Source organism: Symsagittifera roscoffensis, chromosome 4, assembly GCF_963678635.1.
Source record: "Symsagittifera roscoffensis chromosome 4, txSymRosc1.1, whole genome shotgun sequence".
NCBI classification, from domain to species: Eukaryota; Metazoa; Xenacoelomorpha; order Acoela; family Convolutidae; genus Symsagittifera; species Symsagittifera roscoffensis.
Genome location: NC_087065.1, coordinates 9476620 through 9499878, shown reverse-complemented (window position 1 = coordinate 9499878; position 23259 = coordinate 9476620). Strand labels below are relative to the sequence as shown.

The 23259-nt window shown below is 36.4% G+C and overlaps 1 protein-coding gene across 5 annotated transcripts in view; it reads right to left on the bottom strand.

Moving 5' to 3' along the window:
* The window catches only part of LOC134844000 (uncharacterized), a 47980-nt gene extending 27382 nt beyond the window's left edge, over positions 1-20598 (bottom strand). The window contains exons 1-5 of one of the 5 annotated variants that reach the window (XM_063860436.1): positions 20438-20598; positions 20239-20351; positions 8223-8263; positions 7035-7164; positions 6393-6630 (exon numbers count right to left, since the gene is read on the bottom strand). In XM_063860436.1, coding sequence (XP_063716506.1) covers positions 6529-6630; positions 7035-7164; positions 8223-8263; positions 20239-20322 — 357 coding nt within the window. In that variant the 5' untranslated portion in view covers positions 20323-20351; positions 20438-20598 and the 3' untranslated portion in view covers positions 6393-6528. Of the gene's footprint in view, positions 1-6392; positions 6631-7034; positions 7165-8222; positions 8264-12283; positions 12439-20238; positions 20352-20437 lie in introns of those variants that run through there. The other 4 variants (XM_063860435.1, XM_063860440.1, XM_063860438.1 and 1 more) reach the window with 4 other exon arrangements.
* Between the last annotated feature and the right edge of the window lie 2661 nt (positions 20599-23259).

The following is a 23259-nucleotide window of genomic DNA, read 5'->3' as shown; positions in this document are numbered from 1 at the left end:
ACCATTTCTTTCCCGACAATTCTAAGCAACTTCGTTCTTTATAAATTTCTCTTGTATTAAGTTTTCCAAAACCACATTTTATATATGTAATATTTTCCCAGTTGTCAGCAGAAGATCCTATTCAATCTCCGTAATGATATCAGTAAGCCGCCTCAGACCTCACACACTTTTTCGAGTGACCTTACGATGAAACCAGATAAACAAAACTATGACACTGTTTGATGTAAAATCTGCAAAAGAAATTATTTCTGACCATCTTTGAGTTCCAGATGAGGGTGCAAAACACGTTGATCATTTTTTGAAATGCCTAAAGTTATGTTAGGGCCATTAAATATGTCCACCCATAAATCTCCAAGAAATGTTTTGGGTCTTTTAAAATGAACTGGTATGAAACCTTTTTGCAAAACGGGAACCATCATTTCTTTCCCGACAATTCTAAGCAACTTCGTTTTTTATAACTTTCTCTTGTATTAATTTTCCAAAACCACATTTTATATAATAATACTTTCCCCGTTGTCAGCAGAAGATCGCATTCGATCTCTGTAATGATATCAGACAGCCGCTTCAGACCTCACACAGTTTTTCGAGTGACCTTACGATAAAACCAGATAAACAAAACTATGACACTGTTTGATGTAAAATCTGCAAAATAAATTATTTCGGACCATCTTTGAGTTCCAGATGAGGGTGCAAAAACATGTTGAACAATTTTTGAAATGCCTAAAGTTATGTTAAGGCCATAAAATAGGTTCACCCATAATTCTTCAAGAAATGTTTCGGGTCTTTTAAAATGAAGTGGTATGAAACCTTTTTGCAAAATGAGAACCACCATTTCTTTCCCGACAATTCTAAGCAACTTCGTTCTTTATAAATTTCTCTTGTATTTAATTTTCCAAAACCACATTTTATAAATATAATATTTTCCCAGTTGTCAGCAGAAGATCCTATTCAATCTCCGTAATGATATCAGTAAGCCGCCTCAGACCTCACACAGTTTTTCGAGAGACCTTACGATGAAACCAGATAAACAAAACCAGGACACTGTTTGATGTAAAATCTGCAAAATAAATTATTTCGGACCATCTTTGAGTTCCAGATGAGGGTGCAAAAACATGTTGAACAATTTTTGAAATGCCTAAAGTTATGTTAAGGCCATAAAATAGGTTCACCCATAATTCTTCAAGAAATGTTTCGGGTCTTTTAAAATGAAGTGGTATGAAACCTTTTTGCAAAATGAGAACCACCATTTCTTTCCCGACAATTCTAAGCAACTTCGTTTTTTATAAATTTCTCTTGTATTAAATTTTCCAAAACCACATTTTATAAATATAATATTTTCCCAGTTGTCAGCAGAAGATCCTATTCAATCTCCGTAATGATATCAGTAAGCCGCCTCAGACCTCACACAGTTTTTCGAGTGACCTTACGATGAAACCAGATAAACAAAACCAGGACACTGTTTGATGTAAAATCTGCAAAATAAATTATTTCGGACCATCTTTGAGTTCCAGATGAGGGTGCAAAAACATGTTGAACAATTTTTGAAATGCCTAAAGTTATGTTAAGGCCATAAAATAGGTTCACCCATAATTCTTCAAGAAATGTTTCGGGTCTTTTAAAATGAAGTGGTATGAAACCTTTTTGCATAATGAGAACCACCATTTCTTTCCCGACAATTCTAAGCAACTTCGTTCTTTATAAATTTCTCTTGTATTTAATTTTCCAAAACCACAATTTATTTATATATAAAACTTTCCCAGTTGTCAGCAGAAGATCATATTCGATCTTTGTAATGATATCAGAAAGCCGCTTCAGACCTTACACAGTTTTTCGAGTGAACTTACGATGAAACCAGATAAACAAAACTATGACACTGTTTGATGTAAAATCGGCAAAATAAATCATTTCGGACCATCTTTGAGTTCCAGATGAGGGTGCAAAAACATGTTGAACAATTTTTGAAATGCCTAAAGTTATGTTAAGGCCATAAAATAGGTTCACCCATAATTCTTCAAGAAATGTTTCGTGTCTTTTAAAATGAAGTGGTATGAAACCTTTTTGCAAAATGAGAACCACCATTTCTTTCCCGACAATTCTAAGCAACTTCGTTCTTTATAAATTTCTCTTGTATTAAATTTTCCAAAACCACTTTTTATAAATATAACATTTCCCAGTTGTCAGCAGAAGATCCTATTCAATCTCCGTAATGATATCAGTAAGCCGCCTCAGACCTCACACAGTTTTTCGAGTGACCTTACGATGAAACCAGATAAACAAAACCAGGACACTGTTTGATGTAAAATCTGCAAAATAAATTATTTCGGACCATCTTTGAGTTCCAGATGAGGGTGCAAAAACATGTTGAACAATTTTTGAAATGCCTAAAGTTATGTTAAGGCCATAAAATAGGTTCACCCATAATTCTTCAAGAAATGTTTCGGGTCTTTTAAAATGAAGTGGTATGAAACCTTTTTGCAAAATGAGAACCACCATTTCTTTCCCGACAATTCTAAGCAACTTCGTTCTTTATAAATTTCTCTTGTATTTAATTTTCCAATACCACAATTTATTTATATATAAAAATTTCCCAGTTGTCAGCAGAAGATCATATTTGATCTTTGTAATGATATCAGAAAGCCGCTTCAGACCTTACACAGTTTTTCGAGTGAACTTACGATGAAACCAGATAAACAAAACTATGACACTGTTTGATGTAAAATCGGCAAAATAAATCATTTCGGACCATCTTTGAGTTCCAGATGAGGGTGCAAAAACATGTTGAACAATTTTTGAAATGCCTAAAGTTATGTTAAGGCCATAAAATAGGTTCACCCATAATTCTTCAAGAAATGTTTCGGGTCTTTTAAAATGAAGTGGTATGAAACCTTTTTGCAAAATGAGAACCACCATTTCTTTCCCGACAATTCTAAGCAACTTCGTTCTTTATAAATTTCTCTTGTATTAAATTTTCCAAAACCACATTTTATATATATAATATTTTCCCAGTTGTCAGCAGAAGATCCTATTCAATCTCCGTAATGATATCAGTAAGCCGCCTCAGACCTCACACAGTTTTTCGAGTGACCTTACGATGAAACCAGATAAACAAAACTATGACACTGTTTGATGTAAAATCTGCAAAAGAAATTATTTCTGACCATCTTTGAGTTCCAGATGAGGGTGCAAAACACGTTGATCAATTTTTGAAATGCCTAAAGTTATGTTAGGGCCATTAAATATGTCCACCCATAAATCTCCAAGAAATGTTTTGGGTCTTTTAAAATGAACTGGTATGAAACCTTTTTGCAAAACGTGAACCACCATTTCTTTACCCGACAACTCTAAGCAACTTCGTTTTTTATTAATTTCTCTTGTATTAGTTTTCCAAAACCACATTATATATATATAATACTTTTCCAGTTGTCAGCAGAAGATCGCATTAGATCTCTGTAATGATATCAGAGAGCCGCCTCAGACCTCACACAGTTTTTCGACTGACCTTACGATAAAACCAGATAAACAAAACTATGACACTGTTTGATGTAAAATCTGCAAAAGAAAGCTATTTTGGACCATCTTTGAGTTCCAGATGAGGTTGCAAAAACACGTTGAACAATTTTTGAAATGCCTAAAGTTATGTTAAGGCCATAAAATAGGTTCACCCATAATTCTTCAAGAAATGTTTCGGGTCTTTTAAAATGAAGTGGTTTGAAACCTTTTTGCAAAATGAGAACCACCATTTCTTTCCCGACAATTCTAAGCAACTTCGTTCTTTATAAATTTCTCTTGTATTAAATTTTCCAAAACCACATTTTATATATATATATAATATTTTCCCAGTTTTCAGCAGAAGATCCTATTCAATCTCCGTAATGATATCAGTAAGCCGCCTCAGACCTCACACAGTTTTTCGAGTGACCTTACGATGAAACCAGATAAACAAAACTATGACACTGTTTGATGTAAAATCTGCAAAAGAAATTATTTCTGACCATCTTTGAGTTCCAGATGAGGGTGCAAAACACGTTGATCAATTTTTGAAATGCCTAAAGTTATGTTAGGGCCATTAAATATGTCCACCCATAAATCTCCAAGAAATGTTTTGGGTCTTTTAAAATGAACTGGTATGAAACCTTTTTGCAAAACGTGAACCACCATTTCTTTACCCGACAACTCTAAGCAACTTCGTTTTTTATTAATTTCTCTTGTATTAGTTTTCCAAAACCACATTATATATATATAATACTTTTCCAGTTGTCAGCAGAAGATCGCATTAGATCTCTGTAATGATATCAGATAGCCGCCTCAGACCTCACACAGTTTTTCGACTGACCTTACGATAAAACCAGATAAACAAAACTATGACACTGTTTGATGTAAAATCTGCAAAAGAAAGCTATTTTGGACCATCTTTGAGTTCCAGATGAGGTTGCAAAAACACGTTGAACAATTTTTGAAATGCCTAAAGTTATGTTAAGGCCATAAAATAGGTTCACCCATAATTCTCCAAGAAATGTTTTGGGTCTTTTAAAATGAAGTGGTATGAAACCTTTTTGCAAAACGGGAACCACCATTTCTTTCCCCGACAATTCTAAGCAACTTCGTTTTTTATAACTTTCTCTTGTATTAATTTTCCAAAACCACATTTTATATAATAATACTTTCCCCGTTGTCAGCAGAAGATCGCATTCGATCTCTGTAATGATATCAGACAGCCGCTTCAGACCTCACACAGTTTTTCGAGTGATCTTACGATGAAATCAGATAAAAAAAACTATGACACTGTTTGATGTAAAATCTGCAAAAAATAGTTATTTCGGACCATTTTTGAGCTCCAGATGAGGGTGCAAAAACACATTGAACAATTTTTGAAATGCCCAAAGTTATGTTAAGGCCATAAAACAGATTCACCCATAATTCTACAAGAACTGTTTTGGGTCTTTTAAAATGAAGTGGTATGAAACCTTTTTGCAAAACGAGAACCACCATTTCATTCCCCGACAATTCTAAGCAACTTCTTTTTTTTATAACTTTCTCTTGTATTAATTTTCCAAGACCACATTTTATAGATATAATACTTTCCCAGTTGTCAGCAGAAGATTGCATTTGATCTCTGTAATGATATCAGAAAGCCGCTTCGGATCTCACACAGTTTTTCGAGTGACCTTACGATGAAACCAGATAAACAAAACTATGACACTGGTTCAAGTATTGTCAAAGTTCTCTACATACTGACATGCCTGAATGCTTGATTGTCTACTTCCCTGGTCTCGATTGAATTTCGGAATGATTCGACCATCTCGACCAAATAGGTTTGTTTTGACAGTGCTCGACCAAAAAAGTTTCGCCCGACCGGGCTCGACCTTCAGAGACGCAAGTGAAATGTAAAAATTGATTTCCAATTATTTTTAGCTACCCAAACTTCAATCTCATAATTTGTGCTTTTTTAGATAACATCTCAGAATGTTTTTTATCAGAATAAAACTATTTGGTTAGTTGCGACTTGGTGTTATGTAGAAATGCACTATTTTTGAACTTATTCTGTTTTTTTTTCCAATGGCGTTCAACCAGGTTTCCCATTTCCCAAACCCCTATTTCGACTGACATGTGCTGAATTTTGGAAGTCGAAACAAAGTGAACCGGTTTACTGGCTGAACACCTTCTTGGTTGGAATTCCAGAACATTTTTTGATTATTGTATTTAAAACTTTTATTATATCGCTGAACAAGAGATCTTGATGAGTTGCAATAAAAGATGTTTTCTCTTTGGTAAATAAATTATGTTAGGTTTATGTTTGATAATTTGGGGTCAAAAAGTTAGGTTACAATTTCCGAGATGTTTTTTTTTCAATTCGCTGAAGAAGGTAATATGATTTTTGGCTGAAAAGTAGGCGAAACGAATATATAAACGGATTAAACGGTAATATATAAAACGGTATTTAATTTTGCTAAGCTAATTTTCCTTTTAGTAAAATTAAGTTTGTTACCCTAAATGGCCTATTTTATATAAAGATTGTTATTAGGTTGCTTAGACAAAACAAAAAAAAACGGTTTTTCTCGATACTGGAACATTTTTGCAAATTTCTAAGGTCGTTCGAATCACGACTGAATTGGTTTTGAAATGATATGTCACTCGTTTTTTCCTGATGAGTGTTTGTGGTACCTGATTTTGCTCGATAAAAAAAACTAAAACACACCCGAATACAAAACTCCTTTTCATTTTCAATAGTTGAAACAACATGATTGCGCTAAGTGAGCCGATAAAAATCCAAAAAAAAATCTGAACAACAAAATCTGAACTACAATCATAACCTGACATTTTAAAAAAATTCTCTAAACTCGATGCCAGTACTCAACGTCAAGTTCACTGAACTAAGATTGTCTATTGCAATGTTTTCTTAGAAAATAAAATGTTTTTTTTTTGTACGAACTAATTTTCAGAGACAAATAAGGAAATTAAATTGATGAGGTTGGCTGAAGGAATTGTCAAAAGAAGTGCATGAGTTTTGCTAGCTGGCCAGAACCGTTTTCACATTCTGTTCACGTAGATAGCCTTTCCCATTTTGGCCAATTCCTGTTTATAGACTTCTATTTCATCTTCTAGAAACTTCTTCAACATGTGTTGACGCACCTGGTAAGAAAAAATAACAAACTATACCACTAAACTCATTTCAATAAAATATAAAGTTTATCTTTAATGAGCTCTTGTGCATTGACAAAGAAGATGAGTCTCTTATCAATATAACTCCAATTTTATTTTGAATGTAAACACTTCTGGGCTGAAGTACGCAGAAGCGATTGAAAAATGGCAATCAAAGAGCTGAAGTTGGGGTAATAAGAGATCTCTGAAACTGTAACTATCCACACCACTCGCTTTTGCAAAAGGGGGAGATTTGTTACTAGGTAAAAATTCACTTTTCCATGGCTTTACCATTGAATAATTTCTTTATTGGGGTGGCAATTCGTTACTAGGTACCCTAGGGGGGGATTAGTTTAAGAGATTGCTGGAAAGATGTGGTTGTGTTTTAATGTGACCTGGATGAGTGCTCGTTTGGCCAGGTGGAACTCCTCCTTGACCTTCAGCCTGTCAATCATCGCCTTCTTCTCCATCGCCAGTCCGTCCAGTTGTTCCATCCACGCACTTCTCAACTGCTGTCTCTCGTAACTACACACACACACACAAACTCAAAGTCAACAAGAACAACAACCTACACAAGAAAATGTGTTGTGATCTGAATTTAGATCAATTCTGGGGCGGAATTAAGGGGGTCGACCCCCTCACCAACTAAAGGTTCCCCCCTTTGGTATTATTTTAAGAAATCCATTTTCGACCGACGAACTCTTAAATTTTTCTTAAGATGCCTTTGGCGCCAATTTGTACTAATTTTGAGTGTGTAGCTACAAAAAGTGCCTTAAAACGGGATTTTTCTTCAAATATTTGCAATTTGTTTCAATTGGGTCAATCTAAGAAACAGAAATCAATTGGGCATCCACCTCATCCTTTGGTGCCAAAAAAAAGTATTTACATTTTAGAAATTTTTTGAATATGGGTTGAATAACAAAATGTTAGCAGTTATTGCAAAAGTAATAAAAGCTTACCAGAAAATCAGTTTATTGTAGTCTTCTCTTTTAACTTTGTAATTAGACTATATAAGAGTAGACAACCACGACAATAAATTCTGGGAAAAGGAGATTTTAATTAAAGGGTTTTTATAATGGCCTAGCCACTGAAAAAATGTCAAAAAACTGTTCGCAATAACTCAAATAACACAATCGCTGTCTCTGGTTATCCACTGCCTGAGAAGACAAACCGAAGCAGTTTTTTTATTGATGTAATAAAAATAGTAGTTTTTAAAAAAGAACGATTTTTTTTCAGCAAAAGCAGGACAGGATGCTATGTGAGATCCGGTTGAGTGATTATACCATTTGGCTTCAGTTCAATTTATTTCACATTTATCTACTGTCAGGTGCTCTTTTTACCAGAGAATTATCTCATTTTGTGATCATTTATTTAACACATCGTCTTTTACTCAAAAGTAAAAGTATCTTGGGAAAAACTAGTCTGCAGATAAATGAGTTACAACAGTGTTTCGCTTTTTACTAAACTTCTACCCAATACTTTAGTATAAAATGTTTGTTGCCCGTTGAAAACAGGCAAAATCAATTATTTGATTTTACATAGAAACTATGATTTTTTAAATAGAAACTATAACTTTGACTTACAGTTTGTTTTCATACTCTCTCGCCGCAATCTCTTCGTCATTCTGAAACAAAATAATTTCGAATTATTCGAATAGCATTTTTTTTCTACACGGCTTCCCCTGGAATTTTGAGCCAGCTTGCAGCTAACTTAGAGATGGAAAAGAATGGCGAAAAACGCGAGAAGCACAGAGCCACTCACCGATCACGAAAAGTTTTGACCCTCCTAATTGACCTTGAAAAATTGTATATACTGCACTGATAAAAATGGATTAAAATCAATTTTAGCATAAAAAAGTATGTTGATTAAATTGAGATGAATTTTAGCCTGAAAAAAATTATTGAGATTAAATTGAGATCGATTTTAGTATACGAAAAGTATTTATATTAAATGGAAAAAATTATGACTGATTTGGATCAAATCAAAATCAATTTCATCAAATCAAAATCAATTTCAATTTCAAAATCAATTTCATTCAAATCAAAATCAATTGCCTTATATCAATTTTTTTGAATTGTTTGATTTCATCAGTTTTGAGTTTGCTTTGCATTTATTTTTTGTCAATCATTTTTAATTTTCCATCCAAAGCGTTCGGTAGCATAATAAAAAAACCAAATGATCTCAAAATTAATTTTTTTCCAGTTTAGAATGATTTAGGTTGCCATCTGATTTATAACGACCATTTTCCAGATTTTCTATTTAGGAATTCGATCACAACCTGGCTTGCATAGATTATTTTCTATGGATTATTAGAAAATTTTAAGCCCAAACTTTGATTTTCTTGTTTTTTCATTGACTCCTGCTCAAAATCTTGTTTTTATTGACAATTTTCTACAATTTAATTGCTTGTTTTTAAGATCAAAACCCGATTTATAACGACCAGTTTCTTGATTTGTTACATGAATTTTAGCTTCAGTCGATTTGAAATGGAATTTTGGAGATTAAAACTTATCTGCTCATGGGTCTTTTAAAATGGATTCAAATGGATTTTGACAAACTTCGGATAAATTTTATTGAACAGGGGAATCCATTCCAGTCGATTTAAATCGACCTTTCAGACAATTACATCAATTTAAAAATTTTAATAAAGATCATTTTGAATCGATTTGAAATCTCATCCAGTTCCTAAAACTAACATGAATTATCGATTTAAAATAAATACAAATGAATCCAAAACTAGTTTTGTTAGCGCGTGTATATATAATCTTAGAAACTTTGAAAAGAACGCACAAAAAAGCGCAAAAAAAAAGAAAAACGTTTAGATCAAAAAGTGCTCAAAAACGACACATTTGGCACAAGTTGTTGAACTTTTGCCGGCGGTATAGAATTTTGTGGACAAGATTGGACGGCATTTTGAAAAATCAATTTCCTGTCTGATATGTTTGCAAATTTTCTTACCGTAGATTATATGCAGTTCAATTTAGCGAAATATTTTTTTAGCTTACAAGATTGTTTGCGGACTAAATTAAGTAACATTTGTGTAACCCACTAGTGTTTCTAAATTATTCAGTAGATCGTCTTTCATGTTGAACAAAGTTTTAAAACGCAGTTTTGCGGAAGAAGATGAAAGATTAAAAATTTGGTGTTTAAGGTTTTTTTGTTTTCACACAGAAGAAAAAGTTTTTCAAACTTTAATGCATATACCAATACTTTAACATAAGTACGTTTTTTAATTTGGCCACCACGACAAACCTTAGCTCAGTACGAGACTGCCCAGGAGTATGAGTACCAAAAACAAAAAGTGTTCGAATAACCTGAAAATAGGCTCTTTTCGATCTTCCCATCCCTCTCGTAAAATTACAACTAAAGCTGTTCAGAAATTGTTCACACGGCATTTTGCAAGCAAGAAATGTAAAAAATGCTCGCGCTGACTCGTTTTGGCTCTTTTTTTCCCTCTCACCTCGCATCAGTATTAATTTTATGGTGTATGAGGTTTTTTACAATGTTATTTATCAAGGCCAAATATGTTTGTCATGGCCTCATTAAGTAGCATGTCAATTTTTATAACAATTGGTCGGTGGGAACATAAATTTACTTAAAATTTGCAGGTGGGGGGAAGGAAAATTTGCAGGTGGGGGGAAGGAAAAAGAGCCCACATTTTGATGCAGTTTCTGAGAAGAAAAGTAATTTCAAATAGACTTCCATCAATTGAGTTTCAGAAAATATTAAACTTGAAAAAAGCCGAAAAAAAATTTCAAAAGTTTTACGAGGTCTAAAAACTAATTGAAGCTACTCAATTGAAATCACTAGCAACAGAAAGCAAAAACTCAGTAAATCTACTAGCATCAGTCAGAACAAATAGTTTACTCCCCTAATTTGGCGTCGTCTATTGTTACAAGTAAACAAATACTACAGCCATTAACAAAAAAACTTCAAATTCAGTGCACCAAATCACGAAAAAAAATGTTAAACTGTTCGTAACACGGCAACCAAAACAGTTTTCCAATTTTCACACTCTTGTACTTTGGAACGTCTCTCGTCGCAATATATAAATTGTTTTATTGTTTTATTGCATCATTACAATGTTAAAAAAATTTTCAAAATCGAAATTAAAAGGTGGGGAGGGGGAGGCTATTGACTATATTGAATTAAAGTTGGGTTGGCTGAGTTCTGCATACAAGCAATTTTGACCTCCCTCTTAACTCAAAAATCGGAGAAATGATGCAGGTCGAATAAATTTTTTGCAACTATGCCTGGCAATTTTCCTTTTACCCCACCTGCAAAATTTTACTTGTTAAATTTTTTTCACATTCGAATGTTACGAAAATTGGCATGCGAACTAATTACGCAGTGACAAACTTTTTTGGCTTTAATGTGTAATTTTGTAAAACCTCTCGTTACACCATGAAATTGATGTTTATAATTAATGTGGTTTCTGCTAATCGCGGAGATGCAATCAGTAACCGTAGCATTCCTGTCGAAGTATAACCCATTTGTATTATAACCCAACATTCCAGACTGTTTTGTTACGCTAGTTTTTTTTGCAACTCAAAGCCGTTTTTTCGGTCTAGAACTTTCACGTGGTACCACTATTTCAGTCGAAAATCCAGCCGAAGCTCGTCCTCACACACTCAGTCAACATAAAATGCCGAATTTGTTACCACTCTAAATCCAGCCGAAGCTCGTCCTCACACACTCAGTCAACATAAAATGCCGAATTTGTTACCAGCTAAATGACATTCTTTTGGTCGCTTAAATGAGTTCTGAAACTGAGTCTAGTCTCATTTTACCAACTGAAAACGATGCATTGGAAAGAAACTCCGAGACTTCTGAGCTGAGCAAAACAAAAACAGAAAAAAAAAGAGTAGAAATCACGTTGAGAACTTGTAGAAAAAAATCAGATTGAATAAACTTAAGGATTTCACTAGATTGATGGGTTTGAAAAACAAAACTTTGATGACGATAAGGAATTATGTCGATGAGAACTTTTCAGAAGCTAACATCTGTAGCTGGCTTATTGTATGAGATTGCAATGGCCGCAGAAACTCGAAAATTGTTTTGAAAACTCACCTGGAGCAATCCCATCAGTAGTAGCTGTAAGTTCCAACCAACAACAACAACAGCAACAAAATCAACAACAACAACAACAACAACAACAACAACAACAACAACAACAACAACAACAACAACAACAACATTAATAACAACAGCATCAACAACAACAACAACAACAACAACGAAATCAACAACAACAACAAACACTATCCTTGCCATGACATGGGATCGAATAAACGAGCTGACGAATTCAGAATGAACGCTTTAGCACTATGCTAAGTGCCTCTCTAAATGCCTCCGCTTATGTGAGGTGGGGAAACGAAAAAGAACCTTTTGGTTTTCTGGGCTGTGGAAATGGCTTTTTTCCACTTTCGCCCACCTTTGAATTTCAATTCTGAAAAACTAGCTTTGTCTGGTCATAATGTAATTAAACTTTGCACAGTGAACGCACTATTCATTGTGAATACATTTGTTCTTCATATCTTACATCGTAAAATCAAGCATGCAGCCATAATAATGCGTAAACTGAAAAAAAAAATTAAATTGTGGGGGAAAGCGAAAAAGAGCCGTGAAAGTTAAAAAGACTTACGTTGATTCTGGCAAGTTGTGTGGCCACATTCATCTGCAGAGACTGTTTGATAGGCTTATTCTCAGAGTGGACCATGGTCGTCATGGCTCTAGGGCTCAACAATTAGACACTCACTAGGGTCAAAAAGGTCAAAGGTCAGTCTTCGGAAGCTGGCCAAAATAATGTGCTGCTGTTAAATGACTGTTTTATTAATCTGCTCTGGTTATAACAAATATAAATGACAGCGACGGCTTTACTAAAAGCGCACGTTCAATTTTAACTAAAGATTTATTTATAAAAAAAAATAGTCAAGTCGCATGGTTGAATTTTTTTTGGTTAGTTCGGTAAAGAGTTTAAATGTGTGGGCTCAAAAAATAGTCACTTTTACCTTTTCGACAATTATAAGAATCAATTAGCTCTTTTCCGGTCCCCCTTTCCTTGAATTGGCTCTGAATCCACATGCCACTTTTTGTTATATTCGGTCAATGTGATCATCAAAAATACTGGTTAAAATTTGCAAAAAAAAGAGCCCATCATCTGCACAATTGTGGCTTGAAAATTCGGTGAAAGCTATAATTAACAACATTTTGAGAAAGTGATGACTCACACCAGGCGATAACTTGATACCAGGCGACAAAAAATAGACCTAAGAGTTGATGGGTCTGTGTCAGCTTTCAAATTGAGTGTTGGTTGCACTATTCCGGTCTCCTTTGCACTTTCTTTTCCCCTATTTCAATATCTTGAGAGTTTTTTCTGGAAAACGTTTTTTTTACACTACACTACATTCATAGTACTTTGTATTGACTACGGTTCTTTTTTCTTCCCCCTTCTGTAATTACTTTAAAGTAATAACTTTGTTCACCTAGTTCGAAATTTCATGAGAATCGGCACGGGGACTGATTAGGTTATGACAAGCATAATTGGTCTTCATAACTAACTTTATAAAACCAATCGTTACAGCATAAAATTGATGCTCGTTTGCAATGGAAGAAAGGAAAAATAGCCCAGACTACAGTACATAGTAGTTTAATGTGACTTTTTGGCTAACTGCGCCTGGTTGCTATGTAAAGTTTCATGTTCAAAGAAGTTGGTTTGCGAGTTTTAAATTTTATGACAACGTTTACGCTAAATCATTTTTTCATAATTGAAATTCAGTTGTGACGGAAGATTATGGAGACAAGCATATTCGTTCATTCCTAATGGCGATTAAAAATGCCTTTCATATTACACTTGAAAATGAATCAACCGCCTTGAATCAAGTCATCTATGAAATAACAAATTTTGCCTGACATTTTATAATTTGATACTTTATTCTCCAAACTTTTAGAAAACTTTTTTTTGCAAAGATGCGATCGTTCAATGAGTCAGTGCTTTATAAACATTTTATGGCCTAAAAATTTGGGATCCCTTAGACAAACTCAAGTTTGTCCCCCTCCCCCTTCGAAAAAATCTCTCACAAAACAATCTCGGAATAGAATAATGGTCTAAAAGGTAAATTAACTGCCGAAATGTTAATTATGTCCAGTAAAATTTGAGTTTTGTAGAAAAGAAACATTTCAAATTGTCATATATTTGGCTAGTTGGTCTTACTAAAAAAACAAACAACTTCAACACTCCCAGATAGCAACCTCAACGCTACAAAAACAGTTCAAAATCGAAAAAAAAACACAAAGACACCTCGAGTTTTTACTATTAAATTACTGTAGAGAAAATTAATTTGAAAATAAATAAAAACATTGGTGGTTTTTCCCTAGTACCTTTATTAAGGAGCGGCTATAAATCATCAACTAAAGTTTTTAAGCAAAACTTTCGTATGTTAGATCCAATTTTTGGGCAATAAACCAGGAAAACGTGTTAAGTGCCCACGTTTTTTTTGAAGTCTCGTTCAGCTTGAAAAATTTTTGAAGTCGCGCCGCCGCACAAAGGCGCTTCTTCAGTCGCGCCAAGAATAATTTAAGCTGCGCAACAGGTCAAAGTATTCTCATAAGTTGCGGCGCAGCTCAAATCTTTTTTTGTGTCGAATTTTTTTTCTTGTGTTTAGCCGCCAAAATCGCACTTAAATCCGCGACCCAGCTCAAAATTTTTTTTAGGTCGCGCGCGACAATATTTTCGTAGTTTGCGAAGCCTCCTCTCAGGCCACGCCGTAGCTCACAGTTTTACTTAAATCTTTCCGCCATAATTTCTTGTCGCGCCGCAGCACGAACACTTTTCTTCAGTCGCACCGCGACTTAAAGCCTTTTTGTACGTTGCGTCGTTATTTACGATACTTAACCGCGGTAATTTCTTATGTCGCTTCGACAAATTGCTCTCCTAATTTCTGCAACAGTTTAAAAATTCTCTGTATTCGCACCGCAATTCAAAATTTTCTTTTAAATCCCGCTGCGGCTTAAAATACTTTCTCAAGTCATGCCGTAGCTCACAGTTTTTTCTTAAGAGCTTCAGCTTAACCACCATCTTAATCAAGCAGCAGCTCCAAAATTTTTCTTCAGTCGCACGTTTAAGCCTCAGTTCTTAAAATCTCTTGCTGCCAAAGTCGCCGCTTAAACCGTACCATTGATCAGGTTAACTTCTAATGTAGCACCGCTAAACAATATCGAAAAACGCGTCGCAGCTTAAAGTCTTATTTTAAGTCGCAGCGCAATTCAAATTTTTGCTTTGCGTACCGCCGCGCCTGAAATTGTTTTCTTGAGTATGGCCGCTAAATTTGACCTTAAAGCCGAATCGTAGCTTAAAGTTTTTTCTTAAAACGGGCCTTGAGATTTGACGTTCAAGTCGAATCGTAGCCCAAAACATTTTCTTAAGTCAGGAACATAGTTTCAGCCGCAGCGCAACGCAGAGAAAGCCTTTCAGTTGCTCTGCGATGTGTACTAAGACTTTGAGCTGAGGCGCGACTTAAGAGAACACTTTGGCGGTGACATTCATATTTCAACCAATCGGAAATCGAGTTAAATAATTTTGGTACAGATGGGACAAATTTTTCATTTTGGTATAAATGAACTTTGGTACAAATGGGACTTCACCCTTTGAGTCACCGTTCGGCTTAAGTTATTTTTCTGAGTGCAGGGCCAAATTTGTCTCCAAAAACGCTCCGGAGATCAAATTTTTCTTGTTAAATGCGCTGCGGCTCGAAATTATACTTTAAGCACGCCGTAGCTTACAGTTCTTACGTCTCTCAGCTAAAATTTCATCCACTGGCGCGCCGCAGCTCAAAGAATTTATTTTTTAGTGGCGCCATTACAAAAAGCTATAGTACTTTTAAATCGTTCCGCCAAACTCGTCTCTTAATTTGACAACCGTTCTAAGTAATTTCATGAGTAGCACCGCCAAAGTGTTCTCTTAAGTCGCGCCTCAGCTTGAAGTCTTATTTCACATCGCAGCGCAACTGAAAGTCTTACACTGCGTCGCGCTGCGGCTGAAACTATGTTTCCGACTTCAGAAAATACTTTAAGCTACGATTCGGCTTCAACGTCAATTTTAGCGGCCACACTCAAGGAAACGTCTTTTGTTTTATCGCGTGCCGCAGCTCAAATTCTGGTTTTTTTTCACATCGCTTGCCTCAAATGTTGCAGTCAAAATCAAATCTCAACTTGCGCTGTCTAAGTTTTCCTGAAATCGCGCTTAAAATTGCGCGGCCAAAATATTCAAAATTCGCTGCTGAAAATTGATTCTTGATTCCGGCCATCAAAGTTGCCTATGAAGCCAAGCCGTAGCTCATGGTCTTTCCTGAAGTCACGTTGCATTATTATATTTTTATGTTGTATATTTTTTTTATGTATTTTTTTTAAATTCGTGTCGCAAAAAACTTATTTTAAATTTCACTTCAACTCGAAAATCGCGTTGCCAATTTTTTTTTATATCGCACCGCAGCATAAAGATTTCTTAAAAGTCGAGCTACAGCCTACAGTATGTTCTCAAGTTGAGACGCCGCGAGCCGAGGTTTTTTCTCTGAATTTAAAAAATAAAGATTTTTTCTTATTTCGTGTCGTCGAAATACTCTTTAACTCTCGCCATAGCTCGAACAATTTTCTTGAGTCGCAATACATCTAAGAAGTTTTTTTTCTTAAGTCGTCTGTTAAATCTCACAGTAGCACGATGCTTTTTCTTAAGTCGCGCTAAAGCTCAAAGACCTATATTAAGTCGCGCTAAAGCTCAAAGATCCTTCTTAGGTCGCAGCGCAGCTCAAAATTACGTTTTGCGTCGCACCGCTGCTGATATTTTTTTGGTGAGGCCACCTAAATTATCATTAAAACCGCGCCTTAGCTCAAAGTATTTTCTTGTGTTGCAACAGCTTTTTTCGCAAGTCTAGCCGTAGTCCAAGTTTTCTATTCATAGTAGCCCAAATTGTTCGGCTTAAAACTTTTCTTAAGTCAGGCAGCAGCTGAAAAAATGTTTTGTTTTGTCGCGCCCTAACACATGGCTTTTTCTTAAGTCTCGTCACAGTGCAAAGACATCTCTTAAAAAGTTTTGCGCCGCGCCGCGCCGCGCCGCTGTTGGATTTTTTCTCTCATTAGCAGCTAAAATCGTCTCTAAACCCGTGCAGAAGCTCAAGGTATTTTCTTAAGTCGCAACGAAAAAAACCAAGTCCAGTCGCTCAGTCAAATTCTTTTTTTGGTCGCGGCGCGACTAAAAACATTTTCTTACGTCATTCCGCAAAGGTCGACGTGTAGTTCACGCTGCAGCTCAAAGTAGTTTTCTTAAGCCGCACAGCCAATTTTTTAAATTTGTTCTTGCGACAGCTCAAAATGATCTCTTAAGTCGCGGAGCTACTCAAAGTCTTCTCTTAAGTCGCGGCTCAACTAATTATTTAAAAATCTTGATCCGTGCCGCCAAAATTGCCTCTAAAGCCGCGCGGTTGATCAAAGCCTTTTCTCAGGCTGCGCGCAACAGTATTTTCTTAAATCGCGCTGCAGCACAAAAAAAAATTTAAGTCGCGACTGAAAGTGATTTCGTACATCGCCCCGCCAAGAGACGTCATCTTAATCGTGTCGCAGCTCAAATTACTTTTTCCAAATCACTCCGCCAAATTGATGTTGCGCCACATTTCAAAAATTTGTATATGAATTAAAGTGTATTAAATTCAAGTAACCCAGGTCCTCATCCTTCCCTGATGACAACCTCGTTCGTTCCGTCACTTCTTCAATCGAGCTCGCTTGAAACTGTGGACACCAAGATAGTCTCAGTAACCTCCAAATCGTCCCCAAGTTCGTAGACTGTATATATCCTCGCCTCCCATCCGCAGTTCTACTTTCTCCTCAGAACGTCGCAGGCAGATGGCATCTGGTCCCTTTTCAAGGAGCAGACCTAAGCTCGGCTTCTCCCTCTCAATTGCGTCAACATCGACTATTCTTCCCGTCCAAAACTTCAGCAAGTCTGTGACCCCGAAGTTCATGTAGGCAGCTCCTGCCTCTGTTCTCAAGAAGGGATTCTACGATATTCTTATGATGCCAGAAACATACTGATATTACTTGCGCTTCGTGGGTTTCGAGTGATTCTCCGTCAAGGCCAACGGACGATGTACATCATAACCGTCGTCAAATTTCTTATTGGAGAACCTTCTGATCTCGTCAAATTTTGCATGGTTCTCAAGAGACTGTCTCGAATCATCATTCTTTTCAATTCCCATACTCTGATACACATTCAAGATGACAATCGAGACCTTCTTCTCCAAGGCTTTACTTCCGGTCGCGTTCTGATGGCAGGCTTGGATGGTAGCATCCGGTATCACTGACGTTATCCATCTCAAGAAACAGGTGGCATCCTTTCTTCTCGTAGGACTTAACCCCGAGTTATCTCGAGCGACATGCTACATCAGCAATCGATACACATGTAAGCCTTTTTCACCCAACTTTAGCTTATCTCCTAAAGTTAGTTCTTCTAATGTCAAGCTCCATGTAAACACCAATTGCCCCGCCGTCCTGACAAAAGGGTTTGCCATTAAGAGTTGTGCTGATGAGGGTGCCCTCATCTCATTTTCAAAGTACTCTAGCAACAGCTTCTCCCAGTTTCGTGCCAACTGGCTTCTCAATTCCAATTTGCTCACTTCGGGTCTTTGTTGTGTGGCCCAGTTTCGGCGCTTTCTGGACACTCCGCGATCCAATTTCTTTAGGCAGCTTTTCAACTCTTTTGTTGTATCCGGAGCTATCCACCAGGAGCGGGCGCTGTTTCTCTATAATCCTTTCTCAAGGGGATCACTTTTCACTTGTGTTCCAATGCTCTGGTGTTGTTTCGAGATCCATTCTTTACCAACGTCCACCTCCCACATTTTTCCACTGGTGGAGTTTCTTTTTGCTTTCACCTTTTGAGGTTTGAAGTCTCCTTCTGCTCCTGAAACGGTTGCGACTTACATCTCGGTCAGTACCTCAGCCAAATTCCGGGTCCTCGAGTTGTTCTTGTAGGTTGCCGTCTTCCATCTCGCTAGGATCATCGGGGCCGTCTCCTTCAAGCTCTTCTCCGACACCGCCTGCGACGAGGGACTCACTTCTTCCATCTTCCACTTCCTCTTCCTTGACCTCACTCCTTTACTCGGGGGCGTAGTCACGATCATCATAGAATTCGCCACTCTATCCAGACTCTTGCCTCCCCCTTTTCTAGTCTTAGGTATATTGATGTCTTTAGCTATAATAATAGATTTATCTTTATCATCAGTTTTAGTCTTTTCTTTTTTTTTTCCCATAATTTTTCAGGCCCATATCAATACTTTAACGAAAATCCAGCCGAAGCTCGTCCTCACACACTCAGTCAACATAAAATGCCAAAATTGTAACCACTTCTAATGTCGCTTCAGCTAAATGACATTCTTTTGGTTGCTAAATTGAGTTCTGAAACTGAGTCTAGTCTCATTTTACCAACTGAAAACGAAGCATTTGAAAGAAACTTCGAGGTTTCTGAACTGAGCAAAACAAAAACAGAAAAACAAGAGTAGAAATCACGTTTAGAACTTGTAGAAAAAAAATCAGATTGAATGAACTTAAGGATTTCACTAAGTTGATGGGTTTGAAAAACAAAACTTTGATGACGATAAAGAATTACGTCAATGAGAATTTTTCAGAAGCTAACATCTGTAGCTGGCTTACTGTATGTGATTGCCATGGCCGCAGAAACTCGAAAAAATATTGAAAACTCACCTGGAGCAATCCCATCAGTAGTAGCTGAAAATTCCAATCAACAACAACAACAACAACAACAACAACAACAACAACAACAACAACAACAACAACAACAACAACAACAACAACAACAACAACAACAACAACAACAACAACAACAACAACAACAACAACAACAACAACAACAACAACAACAACAACAACAACAACAACAACAACAACAACAACAACAACAACAACAACAACAACAACAACAACAACAACAACAACAACAACAACAACAACAACAACAACAACAACAACAACGACAACAACAACAACAACAACAACAACAACAACAACAACAACAACAACAACAACAACAACAACAACAACAACAACAATAACAACAACAACAACAACAACAACAACAACAACAACAACAACAACAACAACAACAACAACAACAACAACATCAACAACAACAACAACAACAACAACAACAAACATTATCCTTGCCTTGACATGGGATCGAATACACGAGCTGACGAATTCAGAATGAACGCTTTAGCACTATCCTAAGTGCCTCTCTAAATGCCTCCGCTTATGTGAGGTGCGGAAAGGAAAAAGAGCCTTTTGGTTTTCTGGGCTGTGGAAATGGCTTTTTTCCACTTTCGCCCACCTTTGAATTTCAATTCTGAAAAACTAACTTTATCTGGTCATAATGTAATTAAACTTTGCACGGTGAACGCACTATTCATTGTGAACACATTTGTTCTTCATGCCTTACATCGTAAAATCAAGCATGCAGCCATAATAATGCGTAAACTGAAAAAAAATATATATTGTGGGGGAAAGCGAAAAAGAGCTGTGAAAGTTAAAAAGACTTACGTTGATTCTGGCTAGTTGTGTGGCCACATTCATCTGCAGAGACTGCTTGATGGGCTTATTCTCAAAGTGGACCATGGTCGTCATGGCTCTAGGGATCAACAATTAGACACTCACTAGGGTCAAAAAGGTCAAAGGTCAGTCTTCGGAAGCTGGCCAAAATAATTGGAAGTCAAGTGACAGCTGTAAACACGAACTGTACCTTCACACTTATTTATTGTACGTGGAATCACAGCCGATTCAGATGAAAGATTACGAATGTTTTTATCAGTACACCTGTGCTGCTGTTATATGAATGTTTTGTTAATCTGCTCTGGTTATAACAAATATAAATGACAGTGACGGCTTTACTAAAAGCGCACGTTCAATTTTAACTAAAGATTTAATTATTAAAAAATAGTCAAGTCACATGGTTGAATTTTTTTGGTTAGTTCGGTAAAAAGTTAAAATGTGTGGGTTCAAAAAATAGTCACTTTTACCTTTTCGACAATTATAAGCATCAATTGGCTCTTTTCCGGTCCCCCTTTCCTTGACTTTTCCTGGAAGTCATTAAAGGAAAGTCTATTTAAAATTACTTTTCATGTTTAAAGCTGCATTAAATTGTTCGGCGTGAACAGGTGAACAAATTTTTACAATTTTTAAAATTAAAAATACCGTTTGAACAATCTTTGAACAGCTTTATTCTGTTATTTGACGAGGGGGGGGGGGGGTGGGAAACTGGAAAAGAGCCCATCAATTATCAATTTAATGGTGTAACGATGGATTTGTAAGCTTAAATATCAAAACCAAATATAACTGTCATAGCCTAATGAATCCACATGCCACTTTTTGATATATTCGGTCAATGTGATCAACAAAATTACTGGTTAAAATTTGCAAAAAAGAGCCCATCATCCGCCCAATTGTGGCTTGAATATTCGCTGAAAGCGATAGTTAACAATATTTTGAGAAAATGATGACTCACACGGGGAGATAACTTGATACCAGGCGACAAAAATTAAACCTAAGAGTGGATGGGTCTGTGTCAGCTTTCAAATTGAGTGTTGGTTGCACTATTCCGGTCTCCTTTGCACTTTCTTTTCCCCTATTTCAATTTTTTGAGAGTTTTTTCTGGAAAACGTTTTTTTTAAACTACATTCATAGTACTTTGTTTTGACTACGGTTCTTTTTTCTTCCCCCTTCTGTAATTACTTAAAAGTACTAACTTTGTTCACATAGTTCGAATTTCATGAAAATCGGCACGGGGACTGATTAGGTTATGACAAGCATAATTGGTCTTCATAACTAACTTTATAAAACCACTCGTTACAGCATAAAATTGATGCTCGTTTGCAATGGAAGAAAGGAAAACTAGCCCGGACTACAGTACATAGTAGTTTAATGTGACTTTTTGGCTAACTGCGCCAGGTTGCTATGCAAAGTTCCATGTTCAAAGAAGTTGGTTTGCGAGTTTTAAATTTTATGACAACGTTTACGCTATATCATTTTTTCATAATTGAAATTCAAATGTGACGGAAGATTATGGAGACAAGCATATTCCTTCATTCCTAATGGCGATTAAAAATGCCTTTCATATTACACTTTCATATTACACTTGGTCTTACTAAAAAAACTAACAACTTCAACACTCTCAGATAGCAACCTCAACGTTACAAAAACAGTTCAAAATAAAAAAAAACACAAAGACACCTCGAGTTTATAATATTAAATTACTGTAGACGAAATTAATTTGAAAATAAATAGAACCCTCGGTGGTTTTTGCCTAGTACCTTTGTTAAGGAGCGGCTATAAACCATCAACTAAAGTTTTTAAGCAAAACTTTTGTATGTTAGATCCAATTTTTGGGCAATATACAATGAAAACGTGTTAAGAGCCCGCGTTTTTTTTTGAAGTCTCGTTCAGCTTGAAAGTTTTTTGAAGTCGCGCCGCAGCACAAAGGCGCTTCTTCAGTCGCGCCAAGAATAATTTAAGCTGCGCAACAGGTCAAAGTATTCTCATAAGTCGCGGCGCAGCTCAAAACTTTTTTTGTGTCGAATTTTTTTTTCTTGTGTTTAGCCGCCAAAATCGCACTTAAATCCGCGACGTAGCTCAAAATTGTTTCTTAGGTCGCGCACGACAATATTTTCGTAGTTTGCAAAGCTTCCTCTCAGGCCACACCGTAGCTCACAGTTTTACTTAAATCTTTCCGCCATAATTTCTTTGTTTTGTCGCGCCGCAGCACGAATACTTTTCTTCAGTCGCACCGCGACTTAGAGCCTTTTCGTACGTTGCGTCGTTATTTACGATACTTAACCGCGGTAATTTCTTATGTCGCTTCGACAAATTGCTCTCCTATTTTCTGCAACAGTTTAAAAATTCTCTGTAGTCGCACCGCAATTCAAAGTTTTCTTTTAAATCCCGCTGCGGGTTAAATTACTTTCTCAAGTCATGCCGTAGCTCACAGTTTTCTCTTAAGTCCTTCAGCTTAAACACCATCTTAATCAAGCAGCAGCTCCAAAACTTTTCTTCAGTCGCACGTTTAAGCCCCAGTTTTTAAAATCTCTTGCTGTCAAAGTCGCCGCTTAAACCGTACCATTGATCAAGTTAACTTCTAATGTAGCACCGCTAAATGTTATCGAAAAACGCATCGTAGCTTAAAGTCTTACTTTGATTCGCAGCGCAATTCAAAGTTTTGCTTTGCGTACCGCGGCGCCTGAAATTGTTTCCTTGAGTGTGGCCGCTAAATTTGACCTTAAAGCCGAATCGTAGCTTAAAGTTTTTTCTTAAAACGGGCCTTGAGTTTTGACATTCAAGCCGAATCGTAGCCCAAAGTATTTTCTTAAGTCAGGAACATAGTTTCAGCCGCAGCGCCGCGACGCAGAGAAAGACTTTCAGTTGTTCTGCGATATGAACTAAGACTTCGAGCTGAGGCGCGACTTAAGAGAACACTTTGGCGGTGACACTCACATTTCAACCAATCAGAAATTGAGTTAAATAATTTTGGTACAAATGGGACCAATTTTTCATTTTGGTACAAATGAACTT